A 20,928-nucleotide genomic window follows, 5' to 3' on the forward strand; every position below is an offset into this window, starting at 1 on the left:
AACAAAAATAGTTATTTAAAATGATATAGATTCCTTCTAATATAAAATCAATTTGGACGGTAGGGATTCTATTTTCTTTGGTTAAAATGTCTTTAATTGTGTGGCATCCTATGTGATGAGGAATTATGGTGTACAGGGACTGTACATCACAAGTTACTAGGATACAATTGGATTGCTATTTAAAGTTAAGAAATTAGTGAGTAGTGACATAGTCTTTGAGGTAGGATCGCATGAGTTTTACAGAAGGATGTAGGAGTATATCAATATATTCTGATAGGTTGCATAGTGCAGAGTTGATGCCAGATACAATTGGTCAGCCTGGAGGGTTATTAATGTTTTTATGTATTTTGGGCAAGAAGTATATGACTGGAATTTTTAGGGTATTTTTTAATTTATATAATTAAATTCGTCTTTGTTTAAAATCCCAGAGTCTAGACCTTTTTGTAGGAAAGTGGATAAAGTGCTTTGTATATTAGAGGTGGGGTCAGAGAGTAATTTTTCATAAATGTCATTGTCTTTTAATTGTCTGTGTGCTTCTTCTATGTACATTTTGCTTGGTAAAATTACAATCCCACCACCTTTTGTCAGCGGGTTTAATGATGATGTCTCTATCCTCTTGAAGTTGTTTTAGAGCTTTTTGTTCATTAGAGGTCAAATTATGTGGATTGAATTTGTTGTTATTGATTTTTTTTTTAAAGTCTTTAACCCCTTAAGGACCGAGGACGGTTCAGGACCGTCATCGGCATTTTTGCATTGCCGACCGAGGACGGTCCTGAACCGTCCTAACGGTCCAATGTACTTACCCGATCGCCGTCGTTCCCCCGGCGGCGATCGGCGGTGCTCCCGGTGTGGGGAGACTGCCTGCAGCCCAGACAGTCTCCCCATGGCGGTTTAGGACCCCTGTGGCCATGTGATCGCCCAACAGGGCTACCACATGGTCACAATAGGTGTCCTAGTCTCTGCCTGCAGGGGGACTGTCTGTGCTGACAGGCAGTCTCCCTGCTTAGTGTAAAATCATAAAAAAAATAAAGTTTAAAGTTAATAAATAAAAATAATAATTATATATGTGTATATATATATATATATATATGATATATAGACGTATATTATATATATATATAATATACGTCTAAATATCATATATATAATGTCATACTAAGTGTATTTTTATATTAATATGTACATATATTAATATAAAAATACACTTATAATTAAATTACACACGTGTATATATATATAATATATATAATAACTATATATATTGTATATATATTATTATAAACTACAAATAATAAGTAATTTAAATTAAACTAAAAAAATTAAAAATAATAATAAAATTTTAAAAAAAAATTATATATCTATACGAAATTTTATTCTAACTGTATTTTGATATTAATATATATATATTTATATCAAAATACACTTAGAATGAAATTGTATATATATCTATGTATATATAAATAAATAAAAAGAATACGAACTATTCATATGTCCATATACAAAATTACATAAATAATTATATAAATATACACGTAGACTTCAAATATATAAATATGCATATATATTTAAATTCTACGTGCGTATTTATGTAATATTTTTACATAATTAAGTTATTTTATTGATTGCAATTTAAGGGACCTGCCTGCCAACCCAGGCCGAAAGTCCAGAGAATTTAATTTGCTATCACTGTATTTTACCCTGTAACGTTCTACGACACCCTAAAACCTGTACATGGGGGGTACTGTTTTACTCTGGAGACTTCGCTGAACACAAATATTAGTGATTCAAAACAGTAAAACATATCACAGCGATGATATTGTCAGTGAAAGTGACTTTTTTTTGCATTTTTCACACACAAACAGCACTTTTACTGATGATATAATTGTTGTGATACATTTTCCAGTTTTGAAACACTAATATTTGTGTTCAGCAAAGTCTCCTGAGTATAACAGTACCCCCCATGTCCAGGTTTTATAGCGTTTTTGAAAGTTACAGGGTCAAATATATGGGTCATATTTTTACATTGAAAATGGCCAGGTTGGTTACGTTGCCTTTGAGAGCGTATGGTAGCCCAGGAATGAGAATTACCCCCATGATGGCATACCATTTGCAAAAGTAGACAACCCAAGGTATTGCAAATGGGGTATGTCCAGTCTTTTTTAGTAACCACTTAGTCACAAACACTGGCCAAAATTAGCGTTCAATTTAGTTTTTTACTTTTTTCACACACAAACAAATATGAACGCTAACTTTGGCCAGTGTTTGCGACTAAGTGGCTACTAAAAAAGTCTGGACATACCCCATATTGAATACCCTGGGTTGTCTACTTTAAAAAAAATATGTACATGTGGGGTGTTATTTAGCGATTTATGACAGATAATAGTGTTACAATGTCACTATTGATACATTTTAAAAATATAGGTTTTGAAACCGCAATATCCTACTTGTACCTATAGCCCTATAACATGCAAAAAAATAGCAAAAAGCATGTAAACACTGGGTATTTTTAAACTCAGGACAAAATTTGGAATCTATTTAGCAGTTTTTTTCATTTTTCATCGAGACCTTGTATCGATTACCGAGGCTTGAATAAAATAACTGTCAGAAATGCCTATCCCATCCCACTGATTACCGAGTTATTTGATCGTCTTAAGGGCTCCAAAATCTTCACCAAGTTAGATCTCAGAGGGGCTTACAATTTGGTGAGAATCCAGCAAGGTCACGAGTGGATGACGGCATTCAATACCCGGTATGGCCATTACGAATACACTGTTATGCCATTTGGACTATGCAATGCTCCTGCAGTATTTCAAGAGTTGATTAATGAGGTACTTAGGGAGTTTCAGCATGATTGTGTTATTGTTTACCTGGACGACATACTAATACACTCTAAGGAGATTGAGACTCACCATAGACAGGTCAGAAAGGTGTTACACAAACTTCTGCAACATGGTCTATACTGCAAATTGGAGAAGTGCAGTTTTGATCAGTCTCAGGTAGACTTTCTTGGGTACGTGATTTCTGGGGAAGGTTTTAAAATGGATCCTGGTAAACTCCAATCTATTTTAGACTGGCCTTTGCCCAAAGGACTCAAGGCTATCCAAAGGTTTATTGGTTTTTCCAACTACTATAGGCGCTTCATTAAGGGTTACTCCTCTATCATTGCGCCTATTACCAATATGACGAAACAAGGGGCTGATACTAAGTTCTGGTCTGAGGAAGCTCTTGGTGCTTTTAAGACTCTCAAGGAACTTTTTGCCTCAGCTCCCATTCTAGTTCATCCTGATACGACTCTGCCTTTCTTGCTCGAGGTCGATGCTTCTGAGACAGGAGTTGGGGCTGTTCTGTCTCAAAGGTTAGGGGTGGATAAACCGTTACACCCTTGTGGTTTCTTCTCTAAAAAATGTTCTGGGCCTGAGAGCAGATATGACATCGGGGAGAGGGAACTGTTAGCGGTCATTAAGGCTTTAAAGGAGTGGAGACATTTACTGGAAGGGACACTACACCCTGTTACTATCCTAACGGATCATAAGAACTTGTCTTATATTGGGGAGGCTAAGAGCTTGTCCGCCAGGCAGGCTCGCTGGGCTTTGTTCCTCACTCACTTTAATTATGTACTTACGTATAGACCTGGTTCTAAGAACTCTAAAGCCGATGCTTTGTCTCGTCAATATGAACCATCCACTATAACTGAACCACTTCTGTCCTCCATAGTTCCTAAGGGGAATATCATCGCGAACACGAATCTCAGGATTCACTCTCCATTGCTTTCTGAGATCATGAAGTTTCAGCATTTGGCACCCAAACAGACTCCTGGGGATCGACACTTCGTTCCTGCCGCTCTCCAATTGGAGGTGCTACGCTGTCTCCATAACAGCAAGGTGGCTGGGCATCCTGGCATCCGCAAGACTTATGCGCTGGTCTCTAAAGATTTTTGGTGGCCTGACTTACGCAAGGATATTAAAGAATTCATCGGGGCATGTGAAGTTTGTACCAAGACCAAGCTACCCCATTCGCTTCCATGCGGATTTCTGCACCCTTTAGAGGTTCCTGAAAAGCCTTGGTCCTGTCTGGCAATGGACTTCATTGTTGATTTGCCTATCTCTAAAAAGCAGACTGTCATCCTCACTGTGGTAGACAGATTTACTAAAATGGCTCACTTCATTCCCTTACCTAAACTCCCATCTTCGCCCGAATTAGCGGAGATATTCGCCAGGGAGATTTTCCGTTTGCATGGGATACCTTCCCAAATTGTCTCTGACAGAGGCTCCCAATTTGTTTCCCGTTTTTGGAGATCATTCTGCTCCCAACTAGGCATCAAATTGAATTTCTCCTCTGCCTATCATCCTCAGTCCAATGGAGCTGCTGAACGCACTAACCAAAAAGTTGAACAATATTTACGTTGTTTTGTTTCAGAACACCAGGACGATTGGGTCGGTTTGATTCCTTGGGCGGAGTTTGCACATAACAATCTCATTAGTGATTCTACGCATTCTAGCCCTTTTTTCTTGAATTATGGCTTTCATCCTTCCATCCTTCCTTCGGAGTCTTCTTCTCAAGGGATACCGTCGGTGGATGTTCATGTTGCCAATTTAAGAGAGTTGTGGGATCAAACTTGACAAATCCTTCTGCACAATTCTACGCTGGTTAAAAAACACGCTGACAAACGTAGAAGGGCAGCACCGGTGTTTGTTCCAGGCGATAGAGTATGGTTAAGTACTAGAAACATTCGGTTAAAGGTGCCGTCCATGAAGTTTGCTCCTCGATATATTGGACCTTACAGGGTACTGTCTCAAATTAACCCAGTTGCGTATCGTTTAGCGTTGCCTAATGCCTTACGCATTCCTAATTCATGTCATGTTTCCTTGCTAAAACCATTAATATGTAACAGGTTCTCCTCCACGATCGCCCCTCCCCGCTCAGTTCAGGTGGAGGGTCAGGAGGAGTATGAGGTCAATTCCATCGTTGATTCTCGAATCTCCCGGGGGAAACTGCAATATCTGGTCGATTGGAAGGGTTATGGTCCTGAGGAGAGAAGTTGGGTACCTCAGGAGGAGGTGCATGCTCCCCGTCTCCGCAGGGCGTTTCACTCTCGATTCCCTTCTCGCCCTGGTGTATTCCGCCCGGTGGGCGTATCTGAGAGGGGGGGTACTGTCAGGGTACCTGCGGTCTCTACCTTCAAAAGAGGTAGAGACTTAGCTGTTCCTCCATCCAGACGGCCTGATGGCTCCCTTCCCCAAGGTCTATCCGGTCATGCAAGGCCGGCCGCGAGTGAGTGACTGCCTTTTACAGCATCTAGGCAGGAAGTTGTCATCTGGACACTCCTCCGGAACGACCTGTCACTCAATTGCTGCAGGACCAATCAGGACGCCTCGGAGGCGTGGTTACTGCTCTGAACAGGGTATTTAACAGAGCTTCGTTCATTAGCTCATTGCCCTGTCGTGGTTCTAGCTTGTTCTAGTCACTCAGTGCTTGTGTATTCTATTATCCCTTTTGGTTTTGACCCGGCTTGTTTACCTTACTCTGCTTATCTCTGTTACCCTTGATTCGGCTTGTCTCTCGCTTACCTGTCTTCTGTTACCCTCGACCTCGGCTTGTCTTTGACCATTCTATACTGTACTACTTACGTTAGTCCGGCCATTCTAAGGTCCGGTATACGTATCTGGCTACTGTTTGTACTCTGCGTGTTGGATCCCTGTCCGGATCCTGACACTTGGATAGTCTGGATCCCAGCTTGGAGAGAGAGAGAAGCCGCTTTAGCTCGATATCCAGAAGGATCCTGTAAGTGTAGAACAATCCCACTAGCTATTTTACAGCTAGGAAACTCTTTCCCCCACAAAACGAATCAAGGCTGCGATTTGTAGGTCAAACAAGAACTGGTTTTAATGGCACACAGGGATCGATATTTATACAAAATCTCAGGTCCAGGGACAGCCCCCTCTGGACCTGATGGGATACAGGGATAACACAAGAGATCAACCAATGAGAATGTAATGTATCATTTGAATTTGCTACCGCCCAGCTTGGAGATAATGAATCCAACGGTTAGGGTAATACAATTATCTCCAAGCGCCTAAAACCCACGTTTATTTTACACATAGAAAACAGATTAAAAATACATAACTCTAACATTTCAATATATACTTCGGTACTTTCACCATTCATTTTGTAGCTCTGGTCCGGGTGTACTAGTTCACCGAATAGCGCCCCAAACTCACAAACCATATGTTGGATTTCATTGTGGTAAAGTCTGTTTGTATATTTGGTCGCAGGCTTGAGATGGAGGCCATGTTTTTGGGTGCAACAATAGGCAGCGAGACCTCGGCGTCAACTCATGGAACTAATAACGGCCAGAGTTGTGCACGAATCCCCGCTCCCTGCCTGGATGTCGTCGCTGTTCGGGATACAAATTTAGCCTGCCGTGAAGGGGGCACTTAACCTGCGGTTAACCGCAACATTCCACATTCTAATTGAGGCCACACGCCAGGTTTAAGGTGGTCCCCGTTCGTGACCCTTTCGGTAGTTTAACCATCGGGAGATAAGGCACAAATGGATATATCCTGCAGCCGTCAATTAGCCTGCGGTTAACCGCAAACCGCAACTCCCTGAGTGATCAATTGGTGGCACACTCTCCCAGCTGGGTGGTCGACCGTTCGGTAGTTTGAGAGGTGACTGGGGTTAAGTGGCGGCACACGCCAGGAGCCGGGTGGTCTGTTGTTCGTTTAATGAACCGGTGTATATATAATCCATTTGGGAGAGGGTGCAGAATTCAAGTACCGAAGCCATAGTATCACAAAAGAGCCAACATAATCAGTGTTTGTAACAGTTTTGTAACAGCATAGTCGTGTCTATCTCTTATATACTTTTTGATTTTTAAGTGTTTGGTATCCATCTCTATTTTTTCAATTTAGCTTTGGATTAGAATTGAGTTTTGTTTATATCTATTGGTTTTCATGAATGGCATAAGTCTGTCTTTGAGATTAATTTCTTCGTCCAACAGGGACAGTTGACTTTTTTTGTAATTAGGGTCTCCATAAGTCCAAAGGTACATATTTCGAGTTTGTTGAACCATTCCTCATAAACTCTGCCCCTACCAAGATGGCTGCCGTGTTTCTTATATTCATTTTATAAAAACTACTTTTATCATTATCAAAAAAAGTTCTGATCGTGTCTAACTGCTCAGACACCCAGTGCCCCATGCTGCAAATTTCACCTCATTTCGAGGTCGTCAGATGCCGTTTTTCTGCCGACCTCTCAATCTCTACACTGGGAACTACACTTCCTATCACACCTAGCGGCCGGGTAATCCTTTAACCCCTTAAGGACACATGACATGTGTGACATGTCATAATTCCCTTTTATTCCAAAAGTTTGGTCCTTAAGGGGTTAAACAGCCGAAACTCCTCACCCAATGCTCTTTTTTTTATTATTTTATTTTTTTGGTATGCAGGTAGGTACAACAGTGCCTGTATCGCCACAACAGCATCAGCAGGCTCAATTGTCATAGACATAACAGTGGTGTGGCATGTTGGGTTTGCATACATTTTAAAGTAAAGGAGGTAACAATATAGTGAACAAGCTATTGTCGATCTGTTTTAAGGTACATTTGTGTAATTGGCTTGAGTCGGTATGATGGATTCAACAAGCTTGTGAACTAATGAGAAAACAGCGAAAAACCAATGATAAAACAAACAATGAGAAAGTGATTCGTTTGTCGTGCTTTTCTCTATAGATATACACTAAAGTGAGCATGCTGCTTGCGAGTGGTACAGGCTGGGTTCTTATATGTATTATGCGTAGTCATGTTGGTGTCACCGGCTTGTGTCGTTAGTCAACTGTGCTTGTTAGTAGCATGTGTCAGGTCGTGGTTTTCCCTTTGGGGGTCCTCGGGCGGACCATTGAGCAGGCGTGTATCTCGTACCAGGCTGTGCGTGCTGAGTGTGGTCGGGTGTGTGCTGGTTGTCTATGCCTCAGTATGTCAACACACTTATGGTACTGTGGTCCCTCCGCCCCCACATTCACTGATGTTGCGAGCAGGTCGGTTTAGTGACCCCCTTGTCGACTTGGTAGTGGGTGCGGCTCGCTTGTATTTGCTTGTAGTTGTGCTACTGACTGGCATGTGCCTATGCTGCGTGTGTGCCTCAGGTGTAGTCACCAATGCTCGTTTTTAACTTCAAATATAACAGTAGGGATCTATAACCCTATATCTATCTATACATAACAATGTTTGCCTTTTTTATAATGTATAAAATGTTGATGTTTTCTGATTGGATGACAGTGTATGATGCAATTTTGGTGCCAATTTTGTATTAATCTGTCCCCTATATAAAATTCTACTAACCAGGTTGAATATTATTTGTCATTTAAGAAAGTCTTTTTTATGAAATGAGTAATGGTGATTTTATACTGTGTATTTTAGATCAATTAAAGGTTTTTGGTTACTTTACTGTGCCAATTCTCTTTTTTTTTGTATTTTTATGGACTTTTACTATTTTTACTTTGCTGGCTTTTTATTATTGTTCCTGCCCTTAAAGAAATCCCAGGTGGGGATCATACTACCAACGCCTTATTAATAGAGCAGTATTTCCTGCTCTAAACCTGTAAGTATTACTCTAGTTACTTTTACTTACTTTTATCCAATTGAGAGCACTATTGTCGCCTCTTTTTATTTCCCCTGGAGCTTTGGATGACCAGATGGCGCTGATAGACGCATTTCCTTTACACATCCTAGCAGCGGGGATTATACCGTTGTATGCCCTTCACACCAGAGCTGGGCATAGCTCTTTTAAATGTGAGTTTTCAACCTTTTACTACTATTTTACCCTTTGTATTTTAGACGTACTGCACTACTGGTAGCCCCTGTTTCTTTGTTTTTCATATATACGAATACCCTGAGACACTAGGACGCACCTACTCCTACTGAAAAACTACTCATCTATATCCCATCAAGCATTGTTACTCTTTTGGACTATTTTACGTTATTTTACTTTTTCCGCTTATACTTATTGTATGGTAGATGGACTGCCAGTGATACAAGTTAGGAAAGTGATCCCTGGTGTTACCTATCCTTCTTATCATAGGGCTACATAGACCCAGTAGCTCTCTTTACTGTCAATTTTACAGTTGGCAAAAGTTAACTAAAGCCTAAAAGTAACACTGCTCTTGTTACATATTGATACCTATCTGTTATAATATTCTCACTACTTTTAGTTATTTTTGTGAGGTTCTGTCTATTACCAGATAGAGTGACCATTTTATGATCACTTTTTCATTTATTGTTTATAGATCTTTATTATAGGGTTCATTTCCAGGATATGTAAATAGAAAGTAAATACACTCCAATGAAGGGGGGACTTAATACTGGTTTTTAACCCCTTAAGACCGCAGCCAAATGTACAAGTTCTGATCCAAAAAAAACGTAAACAAAACCTGGCATTTGCGCTATATGTCTGTCCAACCATAATTCCCCTCTTTCATATTAAATGCACTCACACTTATTATATATAATTTTATTCAGGGGAAACAGGGCTTTCGTTTAACATCAAATATTTAGGTATGGAACATAATTTAATATGAAAAAAATATTTAAAAAATGGGAGAAAATAAAACAATTTCATTTTTTTTAGTTCTACGTGACATTCTAACTGTGAATGTCAAAATACTGTTTGCTTTTACTGCAATACAATAAACATATTTGTATTCAGCGATGTCTCACGTGTAAAACAGTACCCCCTATGTACAAGTTTTATGGTGTTTTGGGAAGTTACAGGGTCAAATATAGCATGTTACATATTTCAGTTTTTTCACATTGAAATTCGCCAGATTGGTTACGTTGCCTTTGAGACCATATGGTAGCCCAGAAATAAGAATTACCCCCATGATGGCATACCACTTGCAAAAGTAGACAACCTAAGGTATTGCAAATGGAGTATGTCCAGTCTTTTTTAGTAGCCACCTGGTCACAAACACTGGCCAAATTTAGTGTTAATATTTGAAAATGCAAAAAACAAATTTGAACGCAAATTTTGGCCAGTGTTTGTGACTAAGTGGCTACTAAAAAAACTGAACATACCCTATTTGCAATACCCTGGGTTGTCTACTATTGCAAATGGTATGCCATCATGGGGATAATTTTCATTCCTGGGCTACCATACGGTCTCAAAGGCAACCTGGCGAATTTTAATGTGAAAAAACTGAAACGCAAGCCTTATATTTGACGCTGTAACTTTTGAAAACACCATAAAACCTGTACATGAGGGGTATACTCAGGAGACTTCGCTGAACACAAATATTAGTGTTTCAAAACAGTAAAACGTATCACAACAATTATATCGTCAGTGTAAGTGCCATTTGTGTGTGAAAAATGCAAAAAAGTCACTTTTACTGGCGATATCATCGTTGTAATACATTTTACTGTTTTGAAACACTAATATTTGTGTTCAGCGAAGTCTCCCGAGTAAAACAGTACCCCCCATGTACAGGTTTCATGGTGTCTTGGAAAGTTACAGGGTAAAATATAGTGCTAGCAAATGTAATTCCCTGAACTTTAGGCCTGGGTTGTCAGGCAGGTCCTGCAAATTGTAATTAATAAAATGACCTCATTATGTAAAATTATTACATAAATATATGCGTAGAATATTATATATATGTGTGTATATATATGTATATAATTTTTTTCAATTATTTTTATTTATATATAGGTATATATAGTGATATATACCGTATTTATCGGCGTATAACACGCACCTCATTTTTAGAAGGAAATTCCAGGAAATTTCCCCCCCTCCCATAGTATTCCCCCCCCCTCATCCCATAGTGTTGTTCCCCCCTTTCCATAGTATTCTCCCCCCTTTCCATAGTATTCTCCACCCCCTCCCATAGTATTCTCCACCCCCTCCCATAGTGTTCCCCCCCTCATCCCATAGTGTCCCCCCTTTCCACAGTATTCTCCCCCCCTTTCCATAGTATTCTCCCCCCCCTTCCATAGTATTCTCCCCCCCTCCCATAGTATTCTCCCCCCCTCCCATAGTATTCTCCCCCACCCCCTCCCATAGTATTCTCCCCCCTTCCCTCCCATAGTATTCCCCCCTTCCCCTCCCATGCACTTTCCCTTGTCCCATCATTACTTACCTGTGTTGAAGCGTGGGCCGGCTTCACATCGCGCACCGCGGTACAGGAACTTCAATTTCAGGTTCTGGTTTCTGGCGGGACTGAAAGGAAGTGTGCACACAATAGTGTGCACACTTCCTTTCAGTCCCGCCGGAAACCGGAACCTGAAATTGAAGTTCCAGTACCGCGGTGCGCGCTGAACACCGGCCAGCGCTTCAAGACAGGTAAGTAATTATAGGATATCGGCGTATAACACGCACCCACGATTTTCCCCCTATTTTCAGGGGAAAAAAGTGCGTGTTATACGCCGATAAATACGGTACGTATATACTTATGTATATAGATATATATATATATTATTTCGTTCTACATGTATTTTGATATCAATATATATATATATTAATTTTAAAATACAGTTAGGACGAAATTACGCATGTTTATATATTTTTAGCTTTATTTTTTTATTATTTTTTTATTTTATTTTTTAAATATTTATTTTTTAAATATGTATTTATATATTTATTTATTTTTTATTATATATAAATATATATATAATGAAAATGGTATATATATTTAATCAATTTCATTGTACAGGTATTTTGATATTAATATATATATATAATTATGTATATATTAATATTAAAATACACGTAGACAGTGTATGTATATTTATGTGTGTGTGTGTGTATATGTGTATATATATATACTTAGATCATATATATAATAAATATATATATATGATCTAAGTATATATAAACTTATTTTTACACTGTTTTAACTGATTTTATTTTATTTTCAGACAGCAGGGGGAGTACCTGTCATTACAGATACTCCCCCTGCTGGCACTGCCTTGGACGGCTATGCCGTCCATGTGATCGCGGGATCCTCGCAAGGACCTCGCGATCACATGGCCCTGGGCGGCCGGAGAGGACGGAGGGGGACTCCCTGGGCTCCCAGGTAAGTCCCCCATACCACGATACCGGGTAAGCACATAAGATCGCAGGACGTTCTATGCCGTCCTGCGGATTTTAGACCCACTAAAATGGGGACGGCATAGAACGTCCTGCGGTCTTAAGGGGTTAAAGAGGGGAGGGGAGGAGGAAAACTGCAACTATAATATCTAGCTTAGAGCTAAGGTAAGTGGGGAGATAATCACAGAGCTCCTCAGATATACATTCCCATAGTATCTAGTAGATTAACCCCTTAAGGACCAAACTTCTGTAATAAAAGGGAATCATGTGTCCTTAAGGGGTTAAGTACTTTATTAGGTAAAAACAATGAAAAGATGATACAAATGGAACTAATGCTGGGAAGCAAATAAAAATAAAATAGTTATGTATATCTCTCAATCCTAGTTTAGTGGGCAAGAAATGCAGCCATACTCAATTGAGGCTTAAATTAACTCTGGTAATTTCTGCTACGTCCAAATAAACCGGATTGCTATAAGGGAATGTTCACTAAATAGTGATCTGGCTAATGCATAAAACCTTAGAGGCACTGACTAATTGCCATATTCAATCCTTTTGACTCTAGTGGTGATTTTTTTACGTTTTTAGTTTAGGTGGAGCCATCTATAAACAGTGTCCCATAGGGAACAACAGATGTCTGAATGTCTGATAATTTTTGGATGAATTTTGGGTCATTCCACACTGATGATTTCTCTGAAATTAATTTTGGAGATACCAAAATAAAACAAAACCGAAAACTAACCAATTTTAGTGCTGATGCACTCACTGAAGCTGGTCTTTCACTGAAGGGCTTTGTTCAGTGCCGCATCTTTCAGCTCCTGGCAAACCATAGGCTTGTTGTCAAAACAGATAAAGGAACACTATTGACACCCATACCACTTAAACCCATTGAAGTAGTGTGGATGCTATATGCCCACGTTTTTACCCTGCAACTAAAAACATTGCCGTTTGCAGGGACAGCAATGTTTTTATTGCGGGATTAACCTGCCACTAGTGACTGTCATACTGAGTATTATATCTATCAGATGATCTGAGTGACCTTCTGATTGGCACAGCATGGAATTTTGTTGTGCATGTGAATGCACTTTCCTCACAATGCTTTCCTGTGGGAAAGCACTGGATTGGCTGAGATAATTGATCTCAGTGATCTCAGCAAAAGAGGCAGAGCTACATGCCAGAGACTAGTGCTGCGAGGGAGCAGGAAGTCTGGCAACTTTAGTGGTAATTAGGGCACTGTAACAAATGGAATACACAATTGTATTTCTAACGCTATGGTGTTCCTTTGTTTTAGTGTCGCTATAGTGACCTATCTGTGGTCTTCCACCCACCTTATTCCCACCACCACTCAGCAACTGGAAATGTTTAAAACAGGTTTGAGGGGGCATACCATTGTCCACCATGTTCCCAATATAGGCTATGTCATACTACAACTTGTCTGTGTCCGATATGGTGACATAATCGAAATGGGATCAACCCCTGAACATAAGCTTGTGTTCCTCGGGGATACCTGCTAATAAGATATTGTCCACAATGAAGATTACAACATGTTTACTTTATTCAATTACTTCAATTACATTATTTATTTTAAACTAAACATGTCTGGGTGGGAAAAACAAATAATAAAAGTATATACATTTTAAGAAAATTCACAAATGATAAGTCGTTTTTCTTCACAATTCTTATCATTCCACTTCCCATTATTAAACATTTCAACACAATCCTCAACCCCAAACTCATCATTGGGTTCACCAGGTGACCAGTTTGAATAGTTTATTTCCTCTCCATTTGGATATCTAAATGTTCCTTCATCCCCAATGTCATTAATACCAAGGAATGGATCCATCTTGTTCTGCAAAGCAAGGGTCAATATAGCTTCATTCTCTTCTGTAATTTGTGGGGAAGGCAACTGTCCTCCTGCCTTGGCACAAATTGTGTATCCCTCATTGTAAGTAGCTGTCTGGCCATTTGTAAGATAAATTTTGTTACCGCTGCTTGTCCCTTTATTGAAGACCAAAGCTAAAATTTTAAAAAAAGTAATTAAAAACGTATTATGCAATAACTATATAGCATTACCTTAGCTTATATTATTTTATATACAGTTCTCAGATGATTTTGCCATTTTATGACATTAATTGGCAGTTAAATATTTTTTTTTTTTTTACCATACATAAATAACTTAATAACATGTTAAATCATACATTTTCTTTTGTTTAGCATCAATTGTCTAGGGCACAGTTACCTACCCTGAACTATATTTTGTAGAGAAACCAGAATATCATGTTAAAATCTGATGCTTTCAGGACTATGGGAGATTTATCAAAGTGCTCTGTTTAAAAAGTTGTGCAAAAATGTAAAAAGGGACGAGTCATTAGTGCAATGTATCATAGTGTGTGTGTGTACTATTTGGTGAATGTCAAACTGTATGCAGCTATAAATAATACTGTACAGCATACACAATGTTGGATTTACATTACTCACCATTTTTCAGTGCTGCTACACTGGATTGCAAACATCTAAGTTCTTGCTCCAAAGATTTAGGGTTTAGCTCATCCAAACCTTTAAGACAAGAAGTAAATTAGAATAAATCAATAAAAAGAGCAGATTCAATAAAATAATAATAATAATAATAAACTGTACACCAAATATTGTAAAACTATAAATTCTATTGATTATCTCAATTAAAAGATTCAATAGATAGATATATCAAATATATCAGATATATTCAATATATGTGTGTGTGTGTGTGTGTGTATCTATATATAGATATACACACACACACACACACACACAAACATATCCTATATGAGAGTATAAATTTCCAGATTAATTATACTTCACAAATCAAAGAATGTATAACATAAATATAAAGATAGCAATAAATACAATAAAGTATATATAGATGGACCTAAAACTATTTGCTACTTAAAGGAACACTCATGCTAAATGTTGTTGTTTTTTTTTTAATTTAGTATACATACCCCTAAAGAATGCATGTTGTTTATTTTCTGCATGTTTTCTATGGGGATATGTGGAATTACACATTGAAAAAACTAATACAGATCTTCAGTCTGCAGCCTATGCAATCTTCCCATTTTCCCAATGCCAGGGAATATTCCGGTTAAAGATTTCTCATTAAAAACCATCTGTGCTGGAGCTGCGAGCATGCACACACGCTTTCCTATGCTTCTCAACGGGTTGTAGTACAGCTCATTGAGAAGGAGGAAATGCAGGTCCATGCTAACATAGCATACCTAAAACATCCATTACAAATAATAAAGCATTGCCTGTCCCCAATTATAAAAGTGCAGATTTCTACTAGATTGACACTTTAATAGACTGACACGACAATTAACAAACTCAAGACTAACAAAGCATTTCAGCAAGCAGAAGTGTTTGTAGCTGGGGTGTACAGAAAAAAATGGAAAAACATAATGGGATCATTTCTGGTGACTTGTAAAGATCTGGAAGTGGGTTTACAATATTTTAGCCAAACAGTTGGAAAAAAAAAAAAACAATACAACTTAGATGAGTGAGTTTTTAATTTTTTTGAAAAACAAGCAAGTTGGATTTAACCCCTTAAGGACACATGGCATGTGTGACATGTCATGATTCCCTTTTATTTTAGAAGTTTGGTCCTTAAGGGGTTAATGCCTCATGTAAAATTCAGATTTCCACCCCCCTCTCCCCAACCCACCATATTGTACAAAATGTTGTGGCTCTAGGTCAAAAGTAAATATTATGACATAGTGATCACTGCCCTCATTTTACTAGCTTTGATACAAAATGTATTTTTAAATGCATTCCTATATATATATAATTAATACAAATGTTTTTGGGAAATGGATTACTTAAAAAAATATTTTTGTAAATAACTCCCTCTAAAAATTATTTTTGATGGTGGTGATTGCCTTGTGTTTAACCCAGGAAAAAGTATCTCACCATTTACTGGGGTAAAATATCCCCCACTAGATTAATGAATCGATTACCTATACCTTAATAAAAGAGCAAGGATGCCTTTAGTCTTAATATCCATCCTTACCTGGAGATCCACTTTTTTTGTCTGTTTGTTGGCACGACGGGGCACTGGTTACGACAAGTGGCATACTCACCATCACGACACAGAGAATCTGAAAAAGCTTCATGGTTTGGAGCTTTTTGTAAGCGTTTATAAACACTAAAATCTGTATGTAAAAAAAAAAAAAAAATCCACTACATTTTTATTATTTAAATATAAAGCTTTAACTATAATACAAAAAATATTGAATAAAAATGTATAACATATTAATCAGGAGCTTACCTTTCGTGATATAGTTTCACTTCAGGGAAAACTGGATACTGAATACCACAGCATGGGGCAAGGATGCTATTTAACATAAAATGTCACTTCCTCAAAATAAAGCGAAACATTTTTGAGGATATTGCATCAGCATATTTGCAGACATACAAGAGAAAAGCGAATTAGCTAATATAGCTTAACCCCTTAAGGACAGAGCCAAATGTACACGTTGTGAACGAAACAAAACGTAAACAAAACCTGGCATTTGCGCTATATGTCTGTCCAACCGTAATTCACCTCTTTCATATTAAATGCACCCCCCCTTATTATATATTATTTTATTCAGGGGAAACAGGGCTTTTATTGAATAGCAAATATTTAGCTATGAAACATAATGTAATATGAAAAAAATATAAATAAATGGGAGAAAATAAGATTTATTTTTTTATTTTTTTAGTTCTACATGACATTTTAACTGTCAATGTCATAATACTGTTTGCTTTTTAATTCGCCAGATAGGTTACGTTGCCTTTGAGACTGTATAGTAGCCCAGGAAATAAATTTACACCCATAATGGCATACCATTTGCAATAGTAGACAACCCAAGGTATTGCAAATGGGGTATGTCCAGTCTTTTTTAGTAGCCATTTGGTCACAAACATTGGCCAAAGTTTGCGTTAGTATTTGTTTGTGTGTGAAAAATGCAAAAAATGCCAATTTTGGCCAGTGTTTGTGACTAAGTGGCTACTAAAAAAAGACTGGACATACCCCATTTGCAATACCTTGGGTTGTCTACTATTGCAAATAGTATGTCATCATAGGGGTAATTTTCATTCTTGGGCTACCATAGGGTCATAAAGGCAACGTAAGCAATCTGGCGAATTTTAATGTGAAAAAAATGAAACACAAGCCTTATATTTGACGCTGTCATTTTTGAAAACACCATAAAACATGTACATGAGGGGTACTGTTGTACTCGGGAGACTTCGCTGAACACAAATATTTGTGTTTCAAAACAGTAAAAAGTATTGCAGCAATAATATCGTCCGTGTAAGTGCTGTTTGTGCGTGAAAAATGCAAAAAAAGTCACTTTTACTGGCGATATCATCGTTGTAATACATTTTACTGTTTTGAAACACTAATATTTGTGTTCAGCGAAGTCTCCCGAGTAAAACAATACCCCCCATGTACAGGTTTTATGGTGTCTTGGAAAGTTATAGGGTTAAATATAGTGCTAGCAAATTCAATTCCCTATACTTTCGGCATGGGTTGTCAGGCAGGTCCCGCTAATTGTAATTAATTAGGATACTTAATTATGTAAAAATATTACATAAATATATATGTAGAATTAATATATTTATACATATGTGTATATATACGTATATATATATATATATATATATTTTTTTTAGTAGAATAGAAGGGAAGGCTGCTCTCCGGACTTTAAAACATAAAAACTTTTATTCAATAATGGTTAAAAAACCATTTGTTCTGCAATAAATGATATATAGTGAAGTATGTTTAAAAAAAAATAATAACATCCAGGAGGTAGAGAACTTACAAGAGGTATTGATGGTCTGCGCTTATCTCCCCTTAAGGGTGTCTGTTAGTAGAAACAAAATTCTCTTCAAGTATGAGATCCTCAAATGGATAAAAAGAGAAATATACATAGAATAGTACTGTTAAAAAATGATAAATTTATTGCACTGATTGCACTTACATTCAGGTCGCAATCAGTAGGCATATCTCCACTAACAAGTGGAACAAGATGAAAAATGGGTCTATGCAAAGGCTGGAACAGCTGGAACAATAGCTGATCACAACCAACTAAGTGCTAAAAAAAAATAATAATACAATCATAGAATAAAATGAAATAAAAGTCCTTCAAAATGCTCAATCCAGCGCGTTTCGTCAATGCTGACTTCTTCAGGGATATGAGTGCAGTCCAAAAACCTTCCTTTATATATCCTTAGATGCAGGTATTTCTTATTAATCAAATTTTCCCGTGTTGTTGGGTACTTCCGGGGTCTGACGTCAGTCGTCTTTCATTGGAAGAATCCAAACAAATGTCATGTGACACGCGGCCGTCTTTGTAACTTCCGCGTTCCACGATGGAACGCACACCGGAACTTCTACTACAGCGCTCCATAGTGGAACGCATATCAGAAATAAAAAAGAAGTTCGAAAAGAAGTTCGAGATGGCAGTGGGTGAAAAGGACCAACCCACTGTCATCTTGGACATGTATGCCCATATATATCACAAACAGAATAAACCACATACATGCAAATTACAGAAAAATAATATAAATATATATATATGCTGATTCCCAAAGACCCAAAATGTTAAGAAATATACACAACTAAAGTAAAAGGATATATACATATATAAAAACAATACACAGGTCTACATGTATACATATACCACAAAAACTATATATGTAAAAAGGAAAAAAGAGGGGGGGGACAAGAAAAAATATATACATATCACAATGGAAATTCTACATAACACAAAAGGTATATTATACAGAGGATACAGAACTTTCTCAAAATTCTACAAAAAAGAGAAAACCAGATTAGTATAAAGTATATATAAATATACATATGTTACTCAAAAAATAGTCTAATGAACCCACCAAGTGAAAGTAGGAAAAAATATATAATTAAATTATACCCCCAAAAAACGTCTAAATAGATAGTAGAAAGAGTGTCAAAGCAGTCCTGTTAAATCAATACATTGGTTTAAACCAGTCTTTAAGGTTTTTAGATTATATATCCACTGTGCCTCTTTTCTAGCTAGCTCATGCATTTTATTTCCTCCTCTCCAATGTTTTTCAATGGAATATATACCAATAACAATAAAAGTGGACTGCCGCTGGGGGACTTGGAGGAAGACGTGGGCGGCATCCGTGGCTGGGAGGATGCCGCCCGCCGAACACATGGCAGGAAGGGGACCGCGGACGGCTGGAGGGTGAGTGCCGCGAGCGGACTGCAGCCTCCCCTCGCAGCCGCCCGCGGGATCCTGACAAGGACATGCTTGTCTTAAAACAAGGCCTGACTGCAACAGCTGCAATCAACACAAGCTACTATCCTTAACCAAGTCAACCTACTGGATGACAGGGCCAGAAGGAAAAACATTAAAATCAGAGGAGTTCAAGAGACTGTACCCTTAGAAGAATGGACATACTTTTTAAAGACGACTGGTGTCCATCCTCATTCCAATAAAGCAGGCTAAACACTTTTCCTTTGATGGGATCTACCGAATATCTAAATCCCCGTAAGCCCCTACCATAGCTCCACGCAACATCATCCCAGGGTAATATACCGGACAGGAGTGGCTATGTGTGCATATAACCAGAGATGGACAAATTCTTAATATAGGAACAGCCAAGGGCTTAAAAAGAAAACAGAAAAAAAAGAGAAAAATAAAAATAAATAATAAAACAATAGAAAATAATAATAAATAAAAAAGTAAAAAAAACATAAGAAGAATAGAACTAAAAATAAATAATATAAAAATAAAAAATAAAATATAAAAAAAGTAAACTCCCAACAGGACACAGAGGTAAATCAGAGATAATATAAAAAAATATAGATAGCTAGATAGATAGAGAGAGAGATCAAAAACCATATATATCTGAAAATAATAATAAAAAAGAGTAAAGTGAATTACACTGCATATAATTCAATCTAGGTTCTTACTTTAAACATATTGGTTATCACCAAATAAAGGGGACATATAGACAGATAAGAATATAAATTTTTTAAAGATAAATAAGAAAGTTAATTAAATCACAATATATGCACATAAGTGACATCCCTATAGCTCAGACTATAAAGTGTGTGATAATAGTGTCAATAATATAAATAAGTAAACAGCCTACATCAATAATACAATAAGTATAAAGATTCTATAGCATAATAAAGTGCATGTGCTATGTACACAATGTACATTCAACAAAGAAAGTGCATGTATAAAGATTAAAGGGACACTATAGTCACCAGAACAACTACAGCTTATTGAATTTGTTCTGGTGAGTAGAATCATTACCTTCAGGCTTTTTGCTGTAAACACTGTCTTTTCATAAAAAATGCAGTGTTTACATTACAGCCCAGTGATAACTTCACTGGCCACTCCTCAGGTAGCTGTTAGAGATCCTTCCTGGGTCATGGCTGCCTAAAATGCATACATTCAGTGTCTCCTCCCTCTGCACGCAGACACTGAACTTTTCTCATATAGATTCACTGATTTGATTCATCTCTATGAGGAGATGCTGATTGGCCAGGGCTGTGTTTGAATTGTGCTGGCTCTGCCCCAATCTGCCTCTTTGTCAGTCTCCGCCAATCCTATGGGGAAGCATTGTGATTGGATCAGGCTACCACTTCTGCTGATGTCAGCAGGCAGTGGACAGGTCTAAAGGAAACAGGGACAAAGCATGCAGACTTGAATACAAGTAAGATTTTACTATTTTAGGGAGACATGGGTGGCTAGATGGTGATTTTAACCCTATATGGTCAGGAATACATGTTTGTGTTCCTGACTCTATAGTGCTCCTTTAATAAAGTAATATGATATGT

General features: G+C 37.8%; 1 protein-coding gene across 1 annotated transcript; it reads right to left on the reverse strand.

The window, feature by feature from the left end:
- Nucleotides 1–13,616: 13,616 nt before the first annotated feature.
- Nucleotides 13,617–16,434, reverse strand: LOC134575899 (pulmonary surfactant-associated protein D-like). Its single transcript, XM_063435346.1, has 4 exons — nucleotides 16,375–16,434; nucleotides 16,117–16,258; nucleotides 14,556–14,633; nucleotides 13,617–14,093 (listed from the first exon to the last, which is right to left on the reverse strand). Exons 2-4 carry the CDS (start codon nucleotides 16,217–16,219, stop codon nucleotides 13,714–13,716), a joined length of 561 nt encoding a protein of 186 aa, XP_063291416.1. The 5' UTR covers nucleotides 16,220–16,258; nucleotides 16,375–16,434; the 3' UTR covers nucleotides 13,617–13,713.
- Between the last annotated feature and the right edge of the window lie 4,494 nt (nucleotides 16,435–20,928).

Source organism: Pelobates fuscus, chromosome 10 (genome assembly GCF_036172605.1).
Source record: "Pelobates fuscus isolate aPelFus1 chromosome 10, aPelFus1.pri, whole genome shotgun sequence".
Classification (NCBI taxonomy): domain Eukaryota; kingdom Metazoa; phylum Chordata; class Amphibia; order Anura; family Pelobatidae; genus Pelobates; species Pelobates fuscus.